The sequence below is a fragment of the Bubalus bubalis genome, chromosome 24 (assembly GCF_019923935.1).
Source record: "Bubalus bubalis isolate 160015118507 breed Murrah chromosome 24, NDDB_SH_1, whole genome shotgun sequence".
In the NCBI taxonomy this organism is placed as follows: domain Eukaryota; kingdom Metazoa; phylum Chordata; class Mammalia; order Artiodactyla; family Bovidae; genus Bubalus; species Bubalus bubalis.
In genome coordinates this window covers 38,906,637-38,923,569 of record NC_059180.1, presented here as the reverse complement: position 1 = coordinate 38,923,569, position 16,933 = coordinate 38,906,637, and the positions used below count along the sequence as shown (strand labels likewise).

General features: G+C 47.8%; 1 protein-coding gene across 1 annotated transcript in view; it reads right to left on the bottom strand.

Annotated features, from left to right (window-relative positions):
* ADCY9 (adenylate cyclase 9) overlaps window positions 1-16,933 on the bottom strand; it is a gene marked incomplete in the record, with an annotated part of 86,252 nt that overhangs the window by 16,139 nt on the left and 53,180 nt on the right. The window contains 1 exon segment of the mRNA XM_045164297.1: window positions 2,289-2,479. Within this exon segment, the coding sequence (XP_045020232.1) occupies window positions 2,289-2,479 (191 nt within the window).

The window sequence follows — 16,933 nt, the reverse complement described above, 5'->3', positions numbered from 1 at the left end:
GAATCCTCCCAGAGGCCTGGGCCCAGTGAGCGCTCATGCACTTGCGCCTCGTTCACAGACCCCTACTGGAGGGGAGACCTTGCCTGCCAGATCATAATCGACGTATTCTTTACAGCAGACCTCAGCTTTCTGCCTTTCAAGTCTAGGATGACAGTTCACAGGGACTCACTCAGGTCCCCAGAGGGTATGACTCTCAGTCGCATGCCCTCGCCCTGCTGACGCCCAGGAACCAGGACCCAGAGCAGGGCTGTGAGGAGGGACCCTGAGTGGCAAATCCTGGCATGCAGACCAGGCCTCCTGTCTCCTCCTGCTCCTTCCACTCCGTGAATCTAGGAATGCTACTTTCAGGGTGTCCTCGTCTCAGGATGGGGATGTCCTGTTCTCCTCCCAAAACTAATGTGAGAGGACACTTCATATGCTCTCATCGTCCCCTCCGTGAAGGGGCACAGAGATCCTTCAGGGATCACAAGATTATCTGGAAAACTTACACATGGCAACAGAGTATGCTAAATTGCTTTTGCCTAACCAGACCCAAAATACGTAAGTACCTAAGTAGATTTATAACTAGAATAAGAAATGTTGTAGGGAGGACGAAACACCTTCATAAGGCAACTGCGTGCAGAACCGCTGTCACCAACGCTGCAGGCGTGTGGTGCGCTGAGGGCCCCGCCTCACACGTGCGCGCATCATCTTAAGTGGCACACAAATGCAACGAAGCGTCTACTTCTGGCTTGAGCTGTTTCTCTACTTGGCTACAGCCCAGTTGGAAGCCTGAGGAAACGCTTTGTCCTCCGGTAAGAAGGCCGGGCTTGGAAGCCACGTTTCGGTCCCCTCCCTGCTCTTCCCGGCCTGGCCTGTGCTCGGTGCTGGCCTCTGAGCTGCGGGGTGGCGTGGGAAGGGGGTTCCTCTCTCTGACTCCTGGAAGACAGCCGCCCAGGCAAAGGAGCTGGCTCCAACGAGTGCAGGCATTGCGGAAATCTCTGCCACACCCACTGTGACACACCCGCCAGAGAGCGTGGGGGAGGAGGGGGGCTAACACCCCCTCCTCAGCAGGGGTGACTGCACCTTTCCCCTCTCGCTAGGTGAGGTGGGGCTAAGCCTAGAGGCTGGGGCTGCCACCCTGCGAGGAGGGGCTGCTCCCGGCATCCAGTAGGGGAAGGCCAGGGAGGCTGCTTAGCCTCACACAGCGCACAGGGCGCCCCCGTCCAAAGAGTTCTCCACCCAGAGTGTCGACGGAGTCGAGGCTGAAGCTGACACCAGCGGTGTCCAGACTGAGAAACCCTGCACAAGGAAGCAAAGCACACGATGAAAATGATGCGCGTGTGGTCCACGAACCTGAACACGGGAGCCACACATGGCACCTGGAGGAGAGGCACCACAGAGTCCAACACAGTGAAGCAAGCTGGAGACTGCAGCCAAGTGCCACACCATGAAACACCGAGACCGCTAGCTTTCAACTGTGTTAATGGACGAGGACACGCAGGAACGGGCTGGGTCACAGCCACACCGGCAGACCATTGTCCGGACCACACATCACAGTGTTATTTGAGAGCACAAAACAGCGAAGTGAAAAGGTTTTAACTGTCTTTTTTAAAAAAAAAAGAAACAGCAAATATGTAAACTGTAAAAATAAACAAAAGGTATCAGTCCGAGGAACGACTCACACATTAGAGTGACTTTGCAGGCTCAGGGTCCATTGTGTTAATTCCTTGGTGGTTTGTTAGGACAGGAATGTGTGCAGCCATTCAACCACCAGGCCATCTCTGTCCCACTGATGAACTACTAGAATGTTCTTGGCATGCCTGCACTCTTCCAGTGAGCTATACAGCACGGGCTTTACCCACACCAACAAAACTTAAAATAATTATATAAAACACGGGATTTCAGGAGACGTATGAGTACTTGAGAAAGTGGTCTCTGAAATAAGATATGAACTAGGCCTCAAAGCAAGACGCTGAGAGAATCACCTTGACTATCATCACGTTTCGTGAGCTTTCAGAAATCCCCCCAAGACATCGTAGCTCATAGAGAAAGAAAATAGTAACTCAAGTTAGAAGCAAGTCTATGTGTAAAAAGAAAATGGGGGTGCATAAAATATCATAAAAGCAAAGATATTAAAAATGCAAAATGCTGCTAACCTTATACTAAATTTTAAAATGTTAAAAAAAAAAAAATGAAAGGGCATTCCAAGTCTCTGCCACAGACCTGAAGGATGCTTATTATTTCACATGTTCTACTGCAGAATTAATATCATGTTTTAGAAGTAGGAAAAAAAAAAAAAAACTAACCTTAAGGTTATCAAAGGTTTTGACAGTCTGCGCCAAGTCACTGACACTCCCTGGCGACGCTGTCCCCTGTCCCCTAGGGCCTGAGGACACCCGCGAGCCGTCAAGGACCTCAAAGCCAGAAAGTAAGGCCTCTGAACAGCTGCAGTGAGACTCCTTCGCTCTCTGACCCGCTATCAGGTATGTCTTCAAACCTATGGATAAAAATTACAGTCAGCACAGGTGACACCAGCGGTGGTCGAAACGCAGCTCCGTCTTGCTCTCTACGCGGGACACTCTCCTGGAAAGTTGAGAGTAAAGTGAAAATGAGAAAAGGTCATATTTTTACTACTGCACCCATGAGCTTCCCAGAGACACACAGCCTCATGGAGAACACCCGCCTCCAGGACACGCCGTGTCTTCCAGCTGTGTTTCCTCTGAGTGGTGGCAGCTCGTGTCACATTCTGGGGCTGAAATGGGGGTTAAAAGTCCCTCCTTGGAAGGGTCTCGTGGCCTCTTTCTGCCAGGGACAGAGCCCACTGATGGTGGACCCTCTACAATTCTGGGGTTTGTTTCTATCTGTATTGTTGCTCTTCACATTGGCCACTCTAGACGTGAAGGTCATTACAGACCGAGCTACCTACGTCAGGGACTGCCAACCACCCTGAAGGCGGAGACCAGGATGTGCGCCTTCGGAGAACTCAGCACCCCCTCAATTCACATTCATCAAGTTTCTATGGGATCCAGACATGCATGGCAGGAACATCAGCATATGTCAAGCTGCCGTCTATGTGAATTTTATTCTCTCACCAAATCCTCATTTAAAACAAATGGAAAAAGCTGGTTAAGTGGACACTTAGCCTACAACTTTACAATGCCCACTAAAGGCTGTGGTAGCAGTATACACTCCCCCAGGAAGCTGCTGTGACGGGTGGTGGGCCCTGCTAAGGGTGTGCAGGACTATCTGCTGGGAAGGTAACAAGGAACAGCTTTTCCAGATGGAACCCAAGGGCTTTCTGCAAAAGAAGCAAGCCTGACTGAAAGAAATCCATTGTTAGTCCTTACTGGAATTTGACCCAGGCTGTGAATTTATGAAAGGGAGTGACAATGTGATTTAGTCAATAAATATTTATTTTAGGCCTGGTGTATGCTATACACAGAGTAAAATCAGAACAAAGCAGGGTGCCCATCTTAAAGAGTTTAAGCTGCAGCAGAAGGCGGTAAAGAAAAGCCATCATGGAGAGACTCAATCAAGAGGTGGCCAGTGTCTACACTTCTGAATCCATAGTTTCTCGCAATCAATTCATATTTAATAAGTACTCTAAAATTAAGCAAATGACCCTGGGACTACTTCCTCAATAATCCTTAACCATTTTATAGTTAAACCATCTTGCCACTTCACCTGTCTTTCTCTCTCTCCCTCCTTGTAAAGTACTGTATGGTGTACTTTTTGTTTCACATATGTTTTTAAGTCAACTATTCCGAGACTCTGTCAAGGACACCTAAAGACACCCAGGAGTGCAGCCAACTCAGAGGTGGGAATCCAAAGACTGAGATAAATAATTTTAGATACTGACTGACTCCAAGGAGAGTGTTAAATGCTCACTCTTAACCTGAGGTCCTGAACTTCCATGTACTTTTTCCAAAAAAAATATACATCCCAAATATGTATAGGATTAGTCACAGTCCTGACTGACTGCACATAAACTAGAGAGGGAACGTTAACTAGAATACCTCTGCCCAGGGATGCAGAGCACGGTGCCAGCTCCACAGCACAAGCTCTGACGCCTGCCTTGGGGGGGACACCCCTGAGGCTTGTTGCTGTTCTCGCTCTGAATTGTGGCTACCGAGCTGCCACTCACCGAGCAAATGTGTATCAGGAGCCTCTGTTTACGATGCACTGTGATCGTGCTGGGAGGGAAAAGTGTGAACACAGCGGCCATGGCCCTCCCCACACAGGGTGGCTCCTGCAGGGGGACCTCGGCAGCGGGTCCAGGCCCAGGAGGCACGGGACGGGGTGCACCTTGCAAAGACTCAGTGGTTCAGGGAGGCCTCCTGGGTGACGTCTCCTCCACGCTGAGGAAGACACGATAAAGAGAGGCCAGCCCCATGAGAGCCACCAGGACCAGGGGCTGGGGCAGCCGTGGTCAGGCCATGGGTGTCGACAGAAAAACTGGGGAAGTGGCCTCCAGAAAGGGAGTGTTTGGCGGGCAGAGTTGGGGGTGGAGGCTGAGTGTCGCGTGGCTGGAACAGAGGACATGTGGGGGAGAGGGGTGGTCACAGAGGTGTTGGAGTCCATGCCCTGCATTGGGCAGGCCCACTCCAGGAACCTTCAGGCTGGGGCCAAGGGGAGAAGGTGGAAGAAGCGGGCAGGAGGCTGAAGAAAAACCGGGGAGCCCTGGGAACACTGGCCACAAGTGGGTGCGGAGGGACTCGGGACAAGGGAGGTGGGAGACAACGGTGGGAACAGAAATCGGCTCCCCAAAGTGTGGGGCAGTGGGCAAGGCTTCACAGCTGGCAGGTGCGACGGGTGAGGGCATGTGGCTTCCAAGGGCAGGGGAGCCCAGGGCTTCAGGCTCCGTCCCTCCAACATGTGTGATGGAGTGAGACTCTTCATGACTCTGTGTCCTGCTGAGAACAGGACTCACCCCACAGGGCTGACTCGAGGATTAAATGATTAGCACACGTGCGGCCTTCGCAGCAGCGCCTGGTACACGGCAAAAAGTCAGTAACATTAGCTACTATTATCAACCAGGGTATTGGGTCTGCTTATTGCTAGGAGTCTTTTTTTACGCTCCTTCTGTGTACAAAAGCATTTGGAGGACTGTTAAATCAATAACTGCTCTGAATTTACTCCTAACTTGAATTTTCCTCTGGTGAGCCCCTAGTGACCAACCTGTATTAGTAACACAGCAGTGCTAGTATTTCAAAGAACAGACACACGGATGTGTAACCAAATCGGTGACCAAGTTAAGCAACTTTCAATTTATGCTTCAATATGAAAAGTTTAAATTTAAAGTGTAACCTTCTGCTGAAACTGGAGTGGCAAGTGTGATACAGCCAGGCCGGATGTGAACTCTTCCAGGGAAGGTACTTGGGCCAGGTGACTGGGCTGCAGCCCCTTTAAAGTCTTCAGTCAGGAGAGGTCATAAGACATAAGGATTTAATGAGTAACCACACAGAGAGAACCAGGGGTCCAAGTTCGTTAGGACGGCTCTCTTTGAGCAGAAGGTCAAAATAAGGCAGCTGAATTGTTTATTTTCTTATGTACAGTGTAAACAGGAGAACAATTAATAAGACTTCTTATATTCTTTCCTGGTAATTGACTTTGAACCTCACCAGCGTGGATGCCTTCCATTGGCTTAATTTCACAGCAGCTAGAGAAGGTACCCAGAGCTTCTGACAGGCAGAAGTGCATCTGTGGCTGCACGTGCTCAAGAAGCTGACGTGGTCAACAACCTTAACTATAGCATCAATTCTTTGAGGAGGAAACCTAAGCCTTGCACACAACTCATGTCTAGCTTTTGTAAGCTGAGTGTAATTTGAGTGAGTGCCAAAGTTCATTTTGGAAAAGAAAGATGATTCTGGCCTCTTTATTTCGGTCTTTTTCTGCAGGACTTTTGCTCTGGAGGGCGATATCCCAACCCAAGAACCAAGGACATGAGCGTCAACCCAAAAGAAAAGAGGAGACTAATCAGGAAGGAAAGAATGCCTGGAGGCATGACCTTGGGGAGTTAGAGGCATGACACAGCAGACGCCTGGGAGCTTAAAACAATAAATGTAAGGGGAGGCCATTGGTTTGGGCTAATTCACAACCAGTCTAAAAACTCACTTCACTTTGTAACAAATTTTTCCTCCTAACTAGGTCTGTGATGACAAAGTAGCACGAACATTATTTAAACTAAAATGCAGTCAGTCAACACAGAAAATAAAGATTAGAAGTGTTCAACCTTAATCTACCAAATAATCAGGGCCAACAAAATTATAATTTCATAACTATCTATTGCTTCTGCTTAAGAAGACCAAAAGTTTGGGTGAGGAAAAAAAAAAAAAGTATTTTCCATCTCGTTAACATCAAAACATTGTGGATGGGCCTAAGCCATCTCTACTCCTACATGAAACAATTAATTAATTGCAAGGGGGTGATTCATCTTGATTGCCGCAACACTTGACAATAAAACAAAAGTTCACAAGATAGCAAAGGCCTATGGGTGAAACTTACCCTCTTCTTAAAAAGTGAAGTGATGGGCACTGTGCCTACGTGGCTTGATCCTGACTACACGTTTAGCCCAACCCGCAAACTCTTATAAGAACACACATGTGCACACACTTGCCCCATACCTGCTCCTGCGGCTGGCGCCCCCTGTGCCAGCCTCCATTTTTTTCGCAGGAATGGGTACATGTAATGGCCAAAGGTGAGTGACCGGGCAATCATCTGGTGACCATGTTCCCATGAGCTGTCTTCTGAACTTTCCTACTTGGCAAGAGGAAGTGCTACCCCGCTCAATGCTGGAAACCAGCGCAGGAGAGGCCAGTATAACCACCTTCAAAGACCCACTCCCTCCACCTCTAAGAAGCTCCCGAATTAGGGTTTAATACCACAGGTCTTCAAAAGCTACAAAATGACTTCTTTGAAAGACAGCATTTGGCTGTTTATGGAAACAGTCTGCCAGGTACTAACCATCTCTTTCATTCATTGGCTCATTCTCACATTCACTTACCCAGCAAACAAAATATTTATTGAGTAACCTACTGAGGGCAGGGACCTGGGCTGAGTGTTGAAAGAAATGGATAAGAAAAAGGACTGCTCCAGTGTTCGCAACAGTGCAGATGAAAACCGTGACCTAAAATGGAAATACAAGTCACCTAGATGACCCACTTCACAGGGCTGATGTGAGGATTAAAGGAGTCAGTGCTTCCCCTCAGGGCAGCTCCAGGAACACTCAAGAGGAAGTCAGAGTAGACCGAGGAAGGGCATGCAGTAATGCTCACGAAGAGTTAAATGGGAGGACAGGAGGCTGGCAGTGAGGGGGTGAGGGGGAGGACAGAGACCACCAATAAGAAGAGAGAATCACATGAAGTCAAGTCTGTGCTGGCAGGAGGTTCACCAGTGACAAAAGGCATATTTACAGTTAGAAAACAAAAGGAAAGTAAGGGTCTATGATAACTATTCTGGAATACTACACATGACAGAATTTAACAAGCAGAAGAGACTACAAAACAAGACAGCTAGAAGGAAAGGTGTCAGGAACTAAGACGAACTGACAACTAATAAACTGTTATTCACCTAACGGTGACCCTGAGTGGCCATCAGACATAGGTGAGCATGTTGGGTCACATCTGTGGCAGTTACAGGAGACACAGACTGTACTCTTCCCCCTGGAGACCTAAGAAATACTAGCTAATTTAAAGATTTTAACCTAATAGTTAAACTAATAGTTAAAAAATTAATTTTAAGAGTTGCAGATTTGCACACAGAACACAGACAATGGAAGATAGGTTCTAGAAAATAGATCAACAGAGATTTAATTTAAGATCTGGGAATACGCTAAATAATTGAAAAATAAAACCCCAGAAGGGGAATATATTGAAATGGAAATAAAGCGATAGGATGCTAAGCGAAAGAAGCCAGACACAAAAGGCCGCGTCTGACGTAGTCCCACTGATGTGAAGTGTCCAGAACAGGCAAAGCCACAGAAAGTAGCCTAGTGATGGCCAGACGTCTGGGGGTTGAGGGATGGGGAACGACTGTTAATGGGCCAGGGTTCCTTTTGGGGGAAATGATGAAAATATTCTAAAGTTAGATGGTGGTGACGGTTGCACAACTGAGAACACTCTAAAAACCACTGCCCTGTATACTTTAGAAGTGTGAACTGTACAGTATGTTAATTACACCTCAATAAGGCTGCTTCTTTTTTAAAAAAACAAAACCTACACAAACATTAAGATGCAACAGTCCTGAGATTTGAAGGAGAAATGAAAAAAAAAAAAGCCAGTAAGAAATACACTGTCCTTGGGAATTCAAGGTAAAGGAGCGGGCTGTAGCAGGTGAAAGAAAAATACTACAAAGAAAGGCTTGGAAGTAGATAACACAGTAGAGCTAGGGTGGAAAAACATATAAATAAGAAATAAGGCTAAACAGCCTTGAAGAACTAAAAATTCAACATGGCAAGAGTTCAGAAGTCTGGGAGAGATTAAACAAAACACAACAGAAGTTTGACCTTCACAAGCTATCTCCAAGAATCAGCAAATTTGCAACACTCACTGCTACAGGCCAGTCCAGAAGAGCTGGGCTGACACCCAGGTTGTCTTCCTAAGTCACTGACGCAACAGCCCCAGACGACAAGTGCTCACCGCGCTGCACAGCAAGCCTGCCCGAGCAGCGGGGCCACAGCCTCGCCATGCCATGGCAGATGGCGGGGCTCTGCCAGCCCCCAGCACTGCCGCTCCCCTCTCACCCACCGGGACCTTCATCTGCAGAGGCAGGGGAGCCACCACTGAGACATTTCCTGGGAGCATCTACAGCTGGGACGGAAGGCAACGCTGACAGCTTCAGCCTGCCTCACCTGGAGATTTCATCTTATGCAAAAACAAAATGCCACAGTTCTTCCCACTGCTGACTAGCCTCTCCTAGGAGCCACGGTGTGGGGCCGTCACCACCTGTCCCTTTGTGGGAATGTTTATGCAGGCTCTGGCAGGCTCCCAGATCACACTTCCAGCACAGTCACAAGCCTGCTGCGAGTGTCCTCACTTTCCAAGTCAACCAGTTTTCAGGTCACATCAAAGTTTTCTCTCTTTCGATGAGTGTTTTGCATACCAGCTGGAATGCCGCCAGAAATGGTTTCCCAGATGGCATTTTCCTGCCAGAGGCAGACTTGCGCAAGCCCAGAACTGGGAAACCCCAATCTCTACTTCCTGATCAGGAAGCAATATCGTCTTGGACATCTCCGGCTTCTCTAATTTCACTTCAGCACTAGAGGTGGTCTTCCTTTCTTAGATCTTTCTCAGCTGTGTTTGTGTGGTCTGTTCTTGATAACCTGAAAAGTATTGCTGGGCAACAGAAGAGAAGTCGAGAGAGCACCCCTCCACAGGGTGGGGGGTCACCGGCCGGGGGTTCCTTCTCCCATGCTAGCCTCCCACTATAATTCCTGCCTCGAGAAAATCACAGCTATGCTGTAGACTCTCCCAGAGGCAAACTGGAAGTGAAACCAAGGCAGGGAGTAGTAAGTGCCCACCTGTGAGAAGAGGTCAAGGGACAATGCAGGGAGCACATGGACACAGAGATGCGACCTACATAAAAATGTGGCCTGGCACTGCAGCAAACAGCCTCTCATGCCCAAGAAGGGTGGGTGAACCTTGACAAGTCCCCTTGTCTAAGGGCGGAGAGTGGGGCTTTACTAAAGGAGAGGCAGATCTGGGCAGAAGGCCAGGGGCTCAGACTTCCTGGGGAGCAGGGGCAGGTACTCCAGCAAGCAGGTCCCTACCCTGTAGAGGTGCTGGCCCAAAACCCCACAGCTGAGTGCCTGGGCAAGAGGAGGCATGAAGAGCAGCTGGCGTCACAAGAAAGAAAAGTGTGCTATTCCCCATAACACCAAAAAATGGGCTTTCTGGGTAGCTCAGTGGTAAGGAATCCACCTGCCAATGCAGGAGACACGGGTTCATTCCCTGGGTCGGGAAGATCCTCCAGAGAAGGAAAGGGCAACCCGCTCCAGTTTCCTGCCCGGGAAATCCCAGGCACAGAGAGAGCCCGGTGGGCTACAGTCTGTGGACTCACAATGAGTCGAACACGAAACTAACAGCTAAACCACTATGTTATAAACACAGAAATACAGTTTGAGGAGCTAGTATAAACTGTGGTGACAACAGCTGACAATACCATATCATATAATTGAAATCTACTAAGTGACTAGAACGTAAATGTTCTCTTACACACAAACACAGAAGATAAATACAAGAGATGATGAACACGCTAATTAACTAGACGGGGAATCCTTTCACTACATATTCATATATCAAATCACAGTTTATACTTTACATATCTTACAATTTTATTTGTCAATTATACCTCTATAAAGCTGAAAAAATTTAAGGAAAGAAAAACACACAGAAATGTACCAAAATATTCACAGGGCAACAGAACTATGGAAAACACTCTCCATATTAGATTTTTCTTATTTACTTATGTTTTAAATAAGCACGAGGTGTTGAATTTATGACAAAATTTCTCAGACATAGACACATGTAAGGAAAAGCAGGCTGAAGACTTGCCATCCCTCCAGCCCAAGGAGCACAGGGTCGTCTGCAGCATCCAGGTTCCCTGCAGGCCTTCCCCCTCCAATTCCTTCCCCTGCAGAGTACAGAACCATCCTGAGTGCCAAGGTCAGGGGCTCCTCCCCAAGTGTTTCTTTAGGTTTTCACTAAGTACATATGTAATGCTAACAATGCTCAGTGTTAATATATTTTTGTTTGCCTTCCCCTAAATGATATTATTTTAGAAGTATTCTTCTAAAAGTTGCTTTTTTTTGGTGCAGCAATATGTTTGAGAGTCATCCATACAGTGATCCACATTCGTTTATTTTCAACACTATGAAATGTCCCACTGGATAAATACATCATTATTCAATAAAGAAAACCTCCAAGTATTACATTAACTAACACCAATGATAAATCCTGTGTTCTATTAAAAATAAGAGAGAAATATGATGAATCAATAAAGATATATTAAATGCAAAAATGCCACTGATTCAAAGAATGCATCATAAATATACATTTAAGAAAGAAATGGAACTTATGAAAAAAATGGAACTAGTTAAAAGAAAAAAAATCAGGCGAGGAGCTCAAGAATGGAAGAAAGGTTGCCCCCAAAAAGTCAAAGAAATCCAACTCAGCTAAGATGGCAAGCCAGGCACCACAAACCCATACTGAAACAGAAAAAAACAAACTGGAGAAATGAGAGGACCACACAGTGCCTCAGACTGCGACTGAAGGAGGCTGAGAGCTGACAACTCCATTTCCCTGGTTCAGAGACCCCCTGGGACTGCTACAGAGTTAGGTCGTGTGCCTTCCACTCGTGAGCCACACACAGCTGGGCTGGGAGGAACAGGAGGAAAAGGTCCTGGAAAACTGAAGAGGCTTTCAGGGGGTTGATGAGATAATACAGGAGGAGCACCACTGGGGTAAGAAGGTAGCCCTGGCAGTCCAAGAGAACTGTCCTTGACGAAGGAAATGTCCTACAGCCATCGGTTCGGCAGTCACAAGCCACCAAGCACTCAAAATGTGGCTGCACGAGTGAAAAACTAAATTTCTAATGTTCTCTCGTTACAAATTATAGACAGCTACATGTGGCTCGCTGCTACCACACCGAACAGTGAAGATCTAGATGCTTCCTTGTTAGAGAAGCAGAGTGAACTGACAACAGAAAACTCCTTATCTTTATTAACTAGAGAAGAGGAGTAAGATTTAAAAATGGCTGGAGAAAAGAGGAAAACTAAATGTGAAACCAGTATGAACTTTTTATAGATGACATTTAGTAGCAAAGACAAGGGGCACATTACCCTCCACACCAAGAGCAGCAAGGGCAAACTGGAAGAGCAGGGTAGAAACAGATACTATATAGAAACAGACATTGAAAGCAAACAAAATGGTAGGCAATCTCTAAGAATAAGGAAATAGGAGAGCTTGGAAATTGACTTCAGGATTCCTAAAAGCAGTTTGTAAAACGAACACTGAGCTCGGTGATCTTTCACACTCATTAAAAGCAACACATGTAGTAAAACACGCCCTTGAACAAATGACCACCCGGCGGGGGGCGGCGTCTCTGACTGCACTGGCCTGAATGTTGAATTAGGCACGCGGCCATGTTGCTAATGGGTTTGATACAAGCGGCCAAGGCCAGGCCGGAGAAGGCATCTCGTGAGCCGTGTTGCTGACCGGCCCCTGCAACCCCAGGCAACTTGTGAGGCAGGTAAACTGACTCTGGTCACCTCGGCCAACCTCCCCTCTTTCTTGTCCTCCCGGGTGCCCTCCGTCCTGTCACCTGCTGTCCAAACGTCCACTGGCGTCCAAGGGATCAAGGGTCCCAGGGGGCCATGACATCACCCGTGACAGGAGGGAGGGGGAAGCCCCGGGGACCCCACCCTTGCCTCTGCTCTCACGAGGCAGCTGCCCACAGTGTTCAAGAAACTCACCCCTGCAGCTGGCTGACCCTGCATGGTGTGCCTTCCTGGTGCAAACTTGGTGACAATATCTGGTCCCCCATCACAGCCCAGAAACTCTGGGGTCACCAACAGTCAGGCACAGATTCTGCCAGGCACCGCGGGAAGGGACCTCCAGGCCAAGGGCAAGTCCCAGGTCCCAGCATAAAGCTGAGCTTCGTCTGGAATCATCATGAAGCACAGCATTCCCACTGGATACTCTGAAATACTTTAAGTTCCCTGAGGACCCATACTGACACCTTCCAGAGACCGGATGGTTCTCAATCCGATCCACCCCAATGGCCCTGTGTTAGCCCATTTTTACTACATACTTCCTTTGCAGTGCCCTCTTTACCTTCCTGAATAAAATTAAATTCATGGACAATATGCAACCTTCACCACCGAGATCGTCAGCCACACTTCTGCCCATCTCTCACCACATGGCCTTGAGTCAAGCCACCTTGGGACACAGCAGGGGGTGTCCAGGAAAGTGGGTGCCAGGCCACAGCAGCACCCCTTCCCCACAAGCTGCCAGAAGTCCTGCAGTTCTCTTCCCAAACCTCCCCCTGCCAAGAGAGAATCAGCTGAAAGGATATTAAAAAAAAAAAACTGAAAAATTCCACAATGCTGCATAAGCATCTATTACATCATTGTACATATAATGTGTGTGTGTATGCATGTATGTGCGTATCTGCAGCAATTTTAAAAGGAAAAGATTTTGAACTTATCCTCCTCACTCCGTCAGCAAATACTGAGCTCCTAAGATCTGCCAAGCATGAGGCAAGGCCCACGACAAAGGCTCTTAATACCGTACATGGCCTCTCCCTTACTCCTCCGAGGACTGACAGCACGGGCCTGGAGGCCTGGCACACGCGGCATCCAAACGCGGCAGCAGCTGACCGCACCCCTGCAGCAGTGGTTCGTTTACATGGCATGAAAATCAAGCGGGGACAGAACAAAGCACTGAAAGTCCTGTACTTGCTCTGAGCAGGAACAAGAAGCCACTTGTCTACTGATTCTAAACTGAGCACCCACTATATGCCAGGCGAACGCTGATGACAAAACTGTGTGCAGGACAGACCACTGTCCCTGACCCCCTGGAACTGGGAGCGAAGGATGAACGATCAGCTGCTCCTCACTCGAGCAGGGTAAGGGAGGAGTGTGGCCTGGGTGAGGCTGGAGCAGCGGGCAGGGCTGGACCCTGTGGGCGCAGCCTGAGTCAGCACAGGGGAGACCTCGGCAGAGTTTTAAGTGTGGGTGCACACAGCCATTTTCCCTGTTTTTATTTTCATTTTAATTTTTTAAAACTTTTAGTTTGAAGTAATTTTAGACAATACAGAAAAGTTACAAAAGGAACCAGGAGTTCCCTTCTATTTCTCACCCCTCTTGTCCTGGTGTAACTGTCTTATTGTGCAACGTCAAATATAGAACAAGGGGAGGGAGGTGCGAGGGGGTCCAGGATTGGGAGACGCATGTATACCAATGGCCAGTTCATGTTGACGTATGGCAAAAACCATCACAATGTTGTAAAGTAATTATCCTCCAGTTAAAATAAATTAATTTTTAAAAATATAGACCAATAATCAAGAAAAGGAAATCAACTTTGGTATAATATTGCTAACTGGACTACAGACTTTATTCAAATGAAATGTCACCAATGTTTGATCTGATTTCTGCTCCAAGACCCTACCAAGATCCTGGCTGGCTGGGACGGGTGAACGGCTGGAAGGTATTGAGAGCCAGCAGCAGCTCACCCTGACGTTGCTGCTGTGACCCAAGCGGAGGGTCAGAGCGGCCCGGCCTGGGGTCACCGCTGGGTGCAAACAGGCAGATTCATGAAACAAGTTCCAGGCAGAACCAACAGGCTGGACTGGGGGTGAGGAAGGGGAACAAGGCCGACTCCCCATGTTCCGCCCTACTCATTGGCTGAGGAAAACCAGGGCAGGCAACAGGTTTGAGGGGTAACATCAGAAGCTCAGTTCTGGACCCTTTAATTGTAAGATGCTTGCGAAATCCCCCAGCGAGGACGTCAAGAAGTCAGTCACACCATCCCAATCAGAGGGGAGATCCAGACCAGAGATGGGATGTTCCTGCTACACCCATGGAGAGGATGACGAGAAAGGAGGGGCCAAGAAGGGAGCCTGAGGACCTCTGAGTCAAGAAGTGGTGGGGGAGGGAGTCCAGCAAAGAAGTCCAAGAAGACAGTCAGACAAACAGGATTCTTGAGGAAGCCAAGCCAAAAAAGGAACAGGCCACTCTGTCAGTTCAGTTCAGTTCAGTTCAGTCGCTCAGTCGTGTCCGACTCTTTGCGACACCATGAATTGCAGCACGCCAGGCCTCCCTGTCCATCACCCAACTCCTGGAGTTCACTCAAACTCATGTCCATCGAGTAGGCGATGCCATCCAGCCATCTCATCCTCTGTCGTCCCCTTTTCCTCCTGCCCCCAATCCCTCCCAGCATCCGAGTCTTTTCCAATGAGTCAACTCTTCGCATGAGGTGGCCAGAGTACTGGAGTTTCAGCTTTAGCATCATTCCTTCCAAAGAACACCCAGGACTGATCTCCTTTAGAATGGATTGGTTGGATCTCCTGGCAGTCCAAGGGACTCTCAAGAGTCTTCTCCAATACCACAGCTCAAAAACATCAATTCTTCAGTGCTCAGCTTTCTTCAGAGTCCAACTCTCACATCCATACATGACCACTGGAAAAACCATAGCCTTGACTAGATGGACCTTTGTTGGCAAAGTAATGTCTCTGCTTTTTAATATGCTATCTAGGTTAGTCATAACTTTCCTTCCAAGGAGTAAGCGTCTTTTAATTTCATGGCTGCAGTCACCATTGACAGTGATTTTGGAGCCCCCAAAAATAAAGTCTGACAGTGTTTCCACTGTTTCCCCATCTATCTGCCATGAAGTGATGGGACCAGATGCCATAATCTTAGTTTTCTGAATGTTGAGCTTTAAGTCAACGTTTTCACTCTCTTTCACTTTCATCAAGAGGCTTTTTAGTTCTTCTTCACTTTCTGCCATAAAGGTGGTGTCATCTGCATATCTGAGGTTATTGATATTTCTCCCGGCAATCTTGATTCCAGCTTGTGCTTCTTCCAGCCCAGTGTTTCTCATGATGTGCTCTGCATATAAGTTAAATAAGCAGGGTGACAATATACAGCCTTGACGTACTCCTTTTCCTATTTGGAACCTATTTGGAACTGTTGTTCCATGTCCAGTTCTAACTGTTGCTTCCCGACCTGTGTACAGGTTTCTCAAGAGGCAGGTCAGGTGGTCTGGTATTCCCATCTCTTTCAGAATTTCCCACAGTTTATTGTGATCCACACAGTCAAAGGCTTTGGCATAGTCAATAAAGCAGAAATAGATGTTTTTCTGGAACTCTCTTGCTTTTTCGATGATCCAGCGGATGTTGGCAATTTGATCTCTGGTTCCTCTGCCTTTTCTAAAACCAGCTTGAACATCTGGAAGTTCACAGTTCACGTATTGCTGAAGCCTGGCTTGGAGAATTTTGAGCATTAGTTTACCAGCATGTGAGATGAGTGATGAAAAGCCATCCTGGGGTGGACAGCATGGAGACTGGTAGCAGCATGCCAAGCAGGGATGCACCTGAGTGGTTAGACTTGGTGGGCTGAGTGGGGAAAGCACATGTCAATCCTTCAGAGAAGTATGGTCATGACGTGTGGCAGAGAACTGGGGTGATGTGGCATTCTGGCGGGGATCTGTGCAGGGCGGAGGCACTCGAGAAAGCTCTGGCTGATGGGGTGGTCCAGGAGAGTAGGGAGGTTAAAGGTGAGGGGAAAGGAAGGCAGCTCAAGGAGCAATGCTGCTGAAAAGGGGAGAGAAGACAGAACCCATAACTCAAGTGAGGGGCTGGGGAATTACCAGGAGGAGGCAAACGTCTTCTGTAAAAGGAAGAACCAACTAGACATAACCTTTTGTAGGCTTTTCAGGAAGGGAGTGGGAGCGGGCGCAGGACTCTCAAGGTGTGGCTGTGGCTGTGAGGATGTCATGTCGGGTTCAGGCTGGCATACACGCTCTCAGGATGCGTGCCTGGAGTCACGAAGGTGACAGTGCTACCAGCCAAACGGCAGCGGGGGCCGGCTCTTTCAGGACAGCACTCGAGGGCAAAGAAAGAGCAGAGGCACAGGTGATGCACTTAAGTACCTGATGAATAAATACAGAAATGAAAGAGTGAACAGACGAGTTGACATGCTAATTCGCCAACTGACAACCTGAAGCCTATTTGAAGGTATTGTAAGAGATGACTGGAGAGGGAACTAGTATGATGGGCTGTGGATGACTGGAGGTGATGTGTGCAAAGGACTCTCATAGTCAACGGCGAAACAACAAATAATCTATTTTCTGTAAAGGCAAAAGGGTCTGAATAAACATTTCTCCAAAGAAGATATACAAATGACCAGTAAAGCACGTAAAAAGATGCTCAACATTATTAGCCATCAGGAAAACAC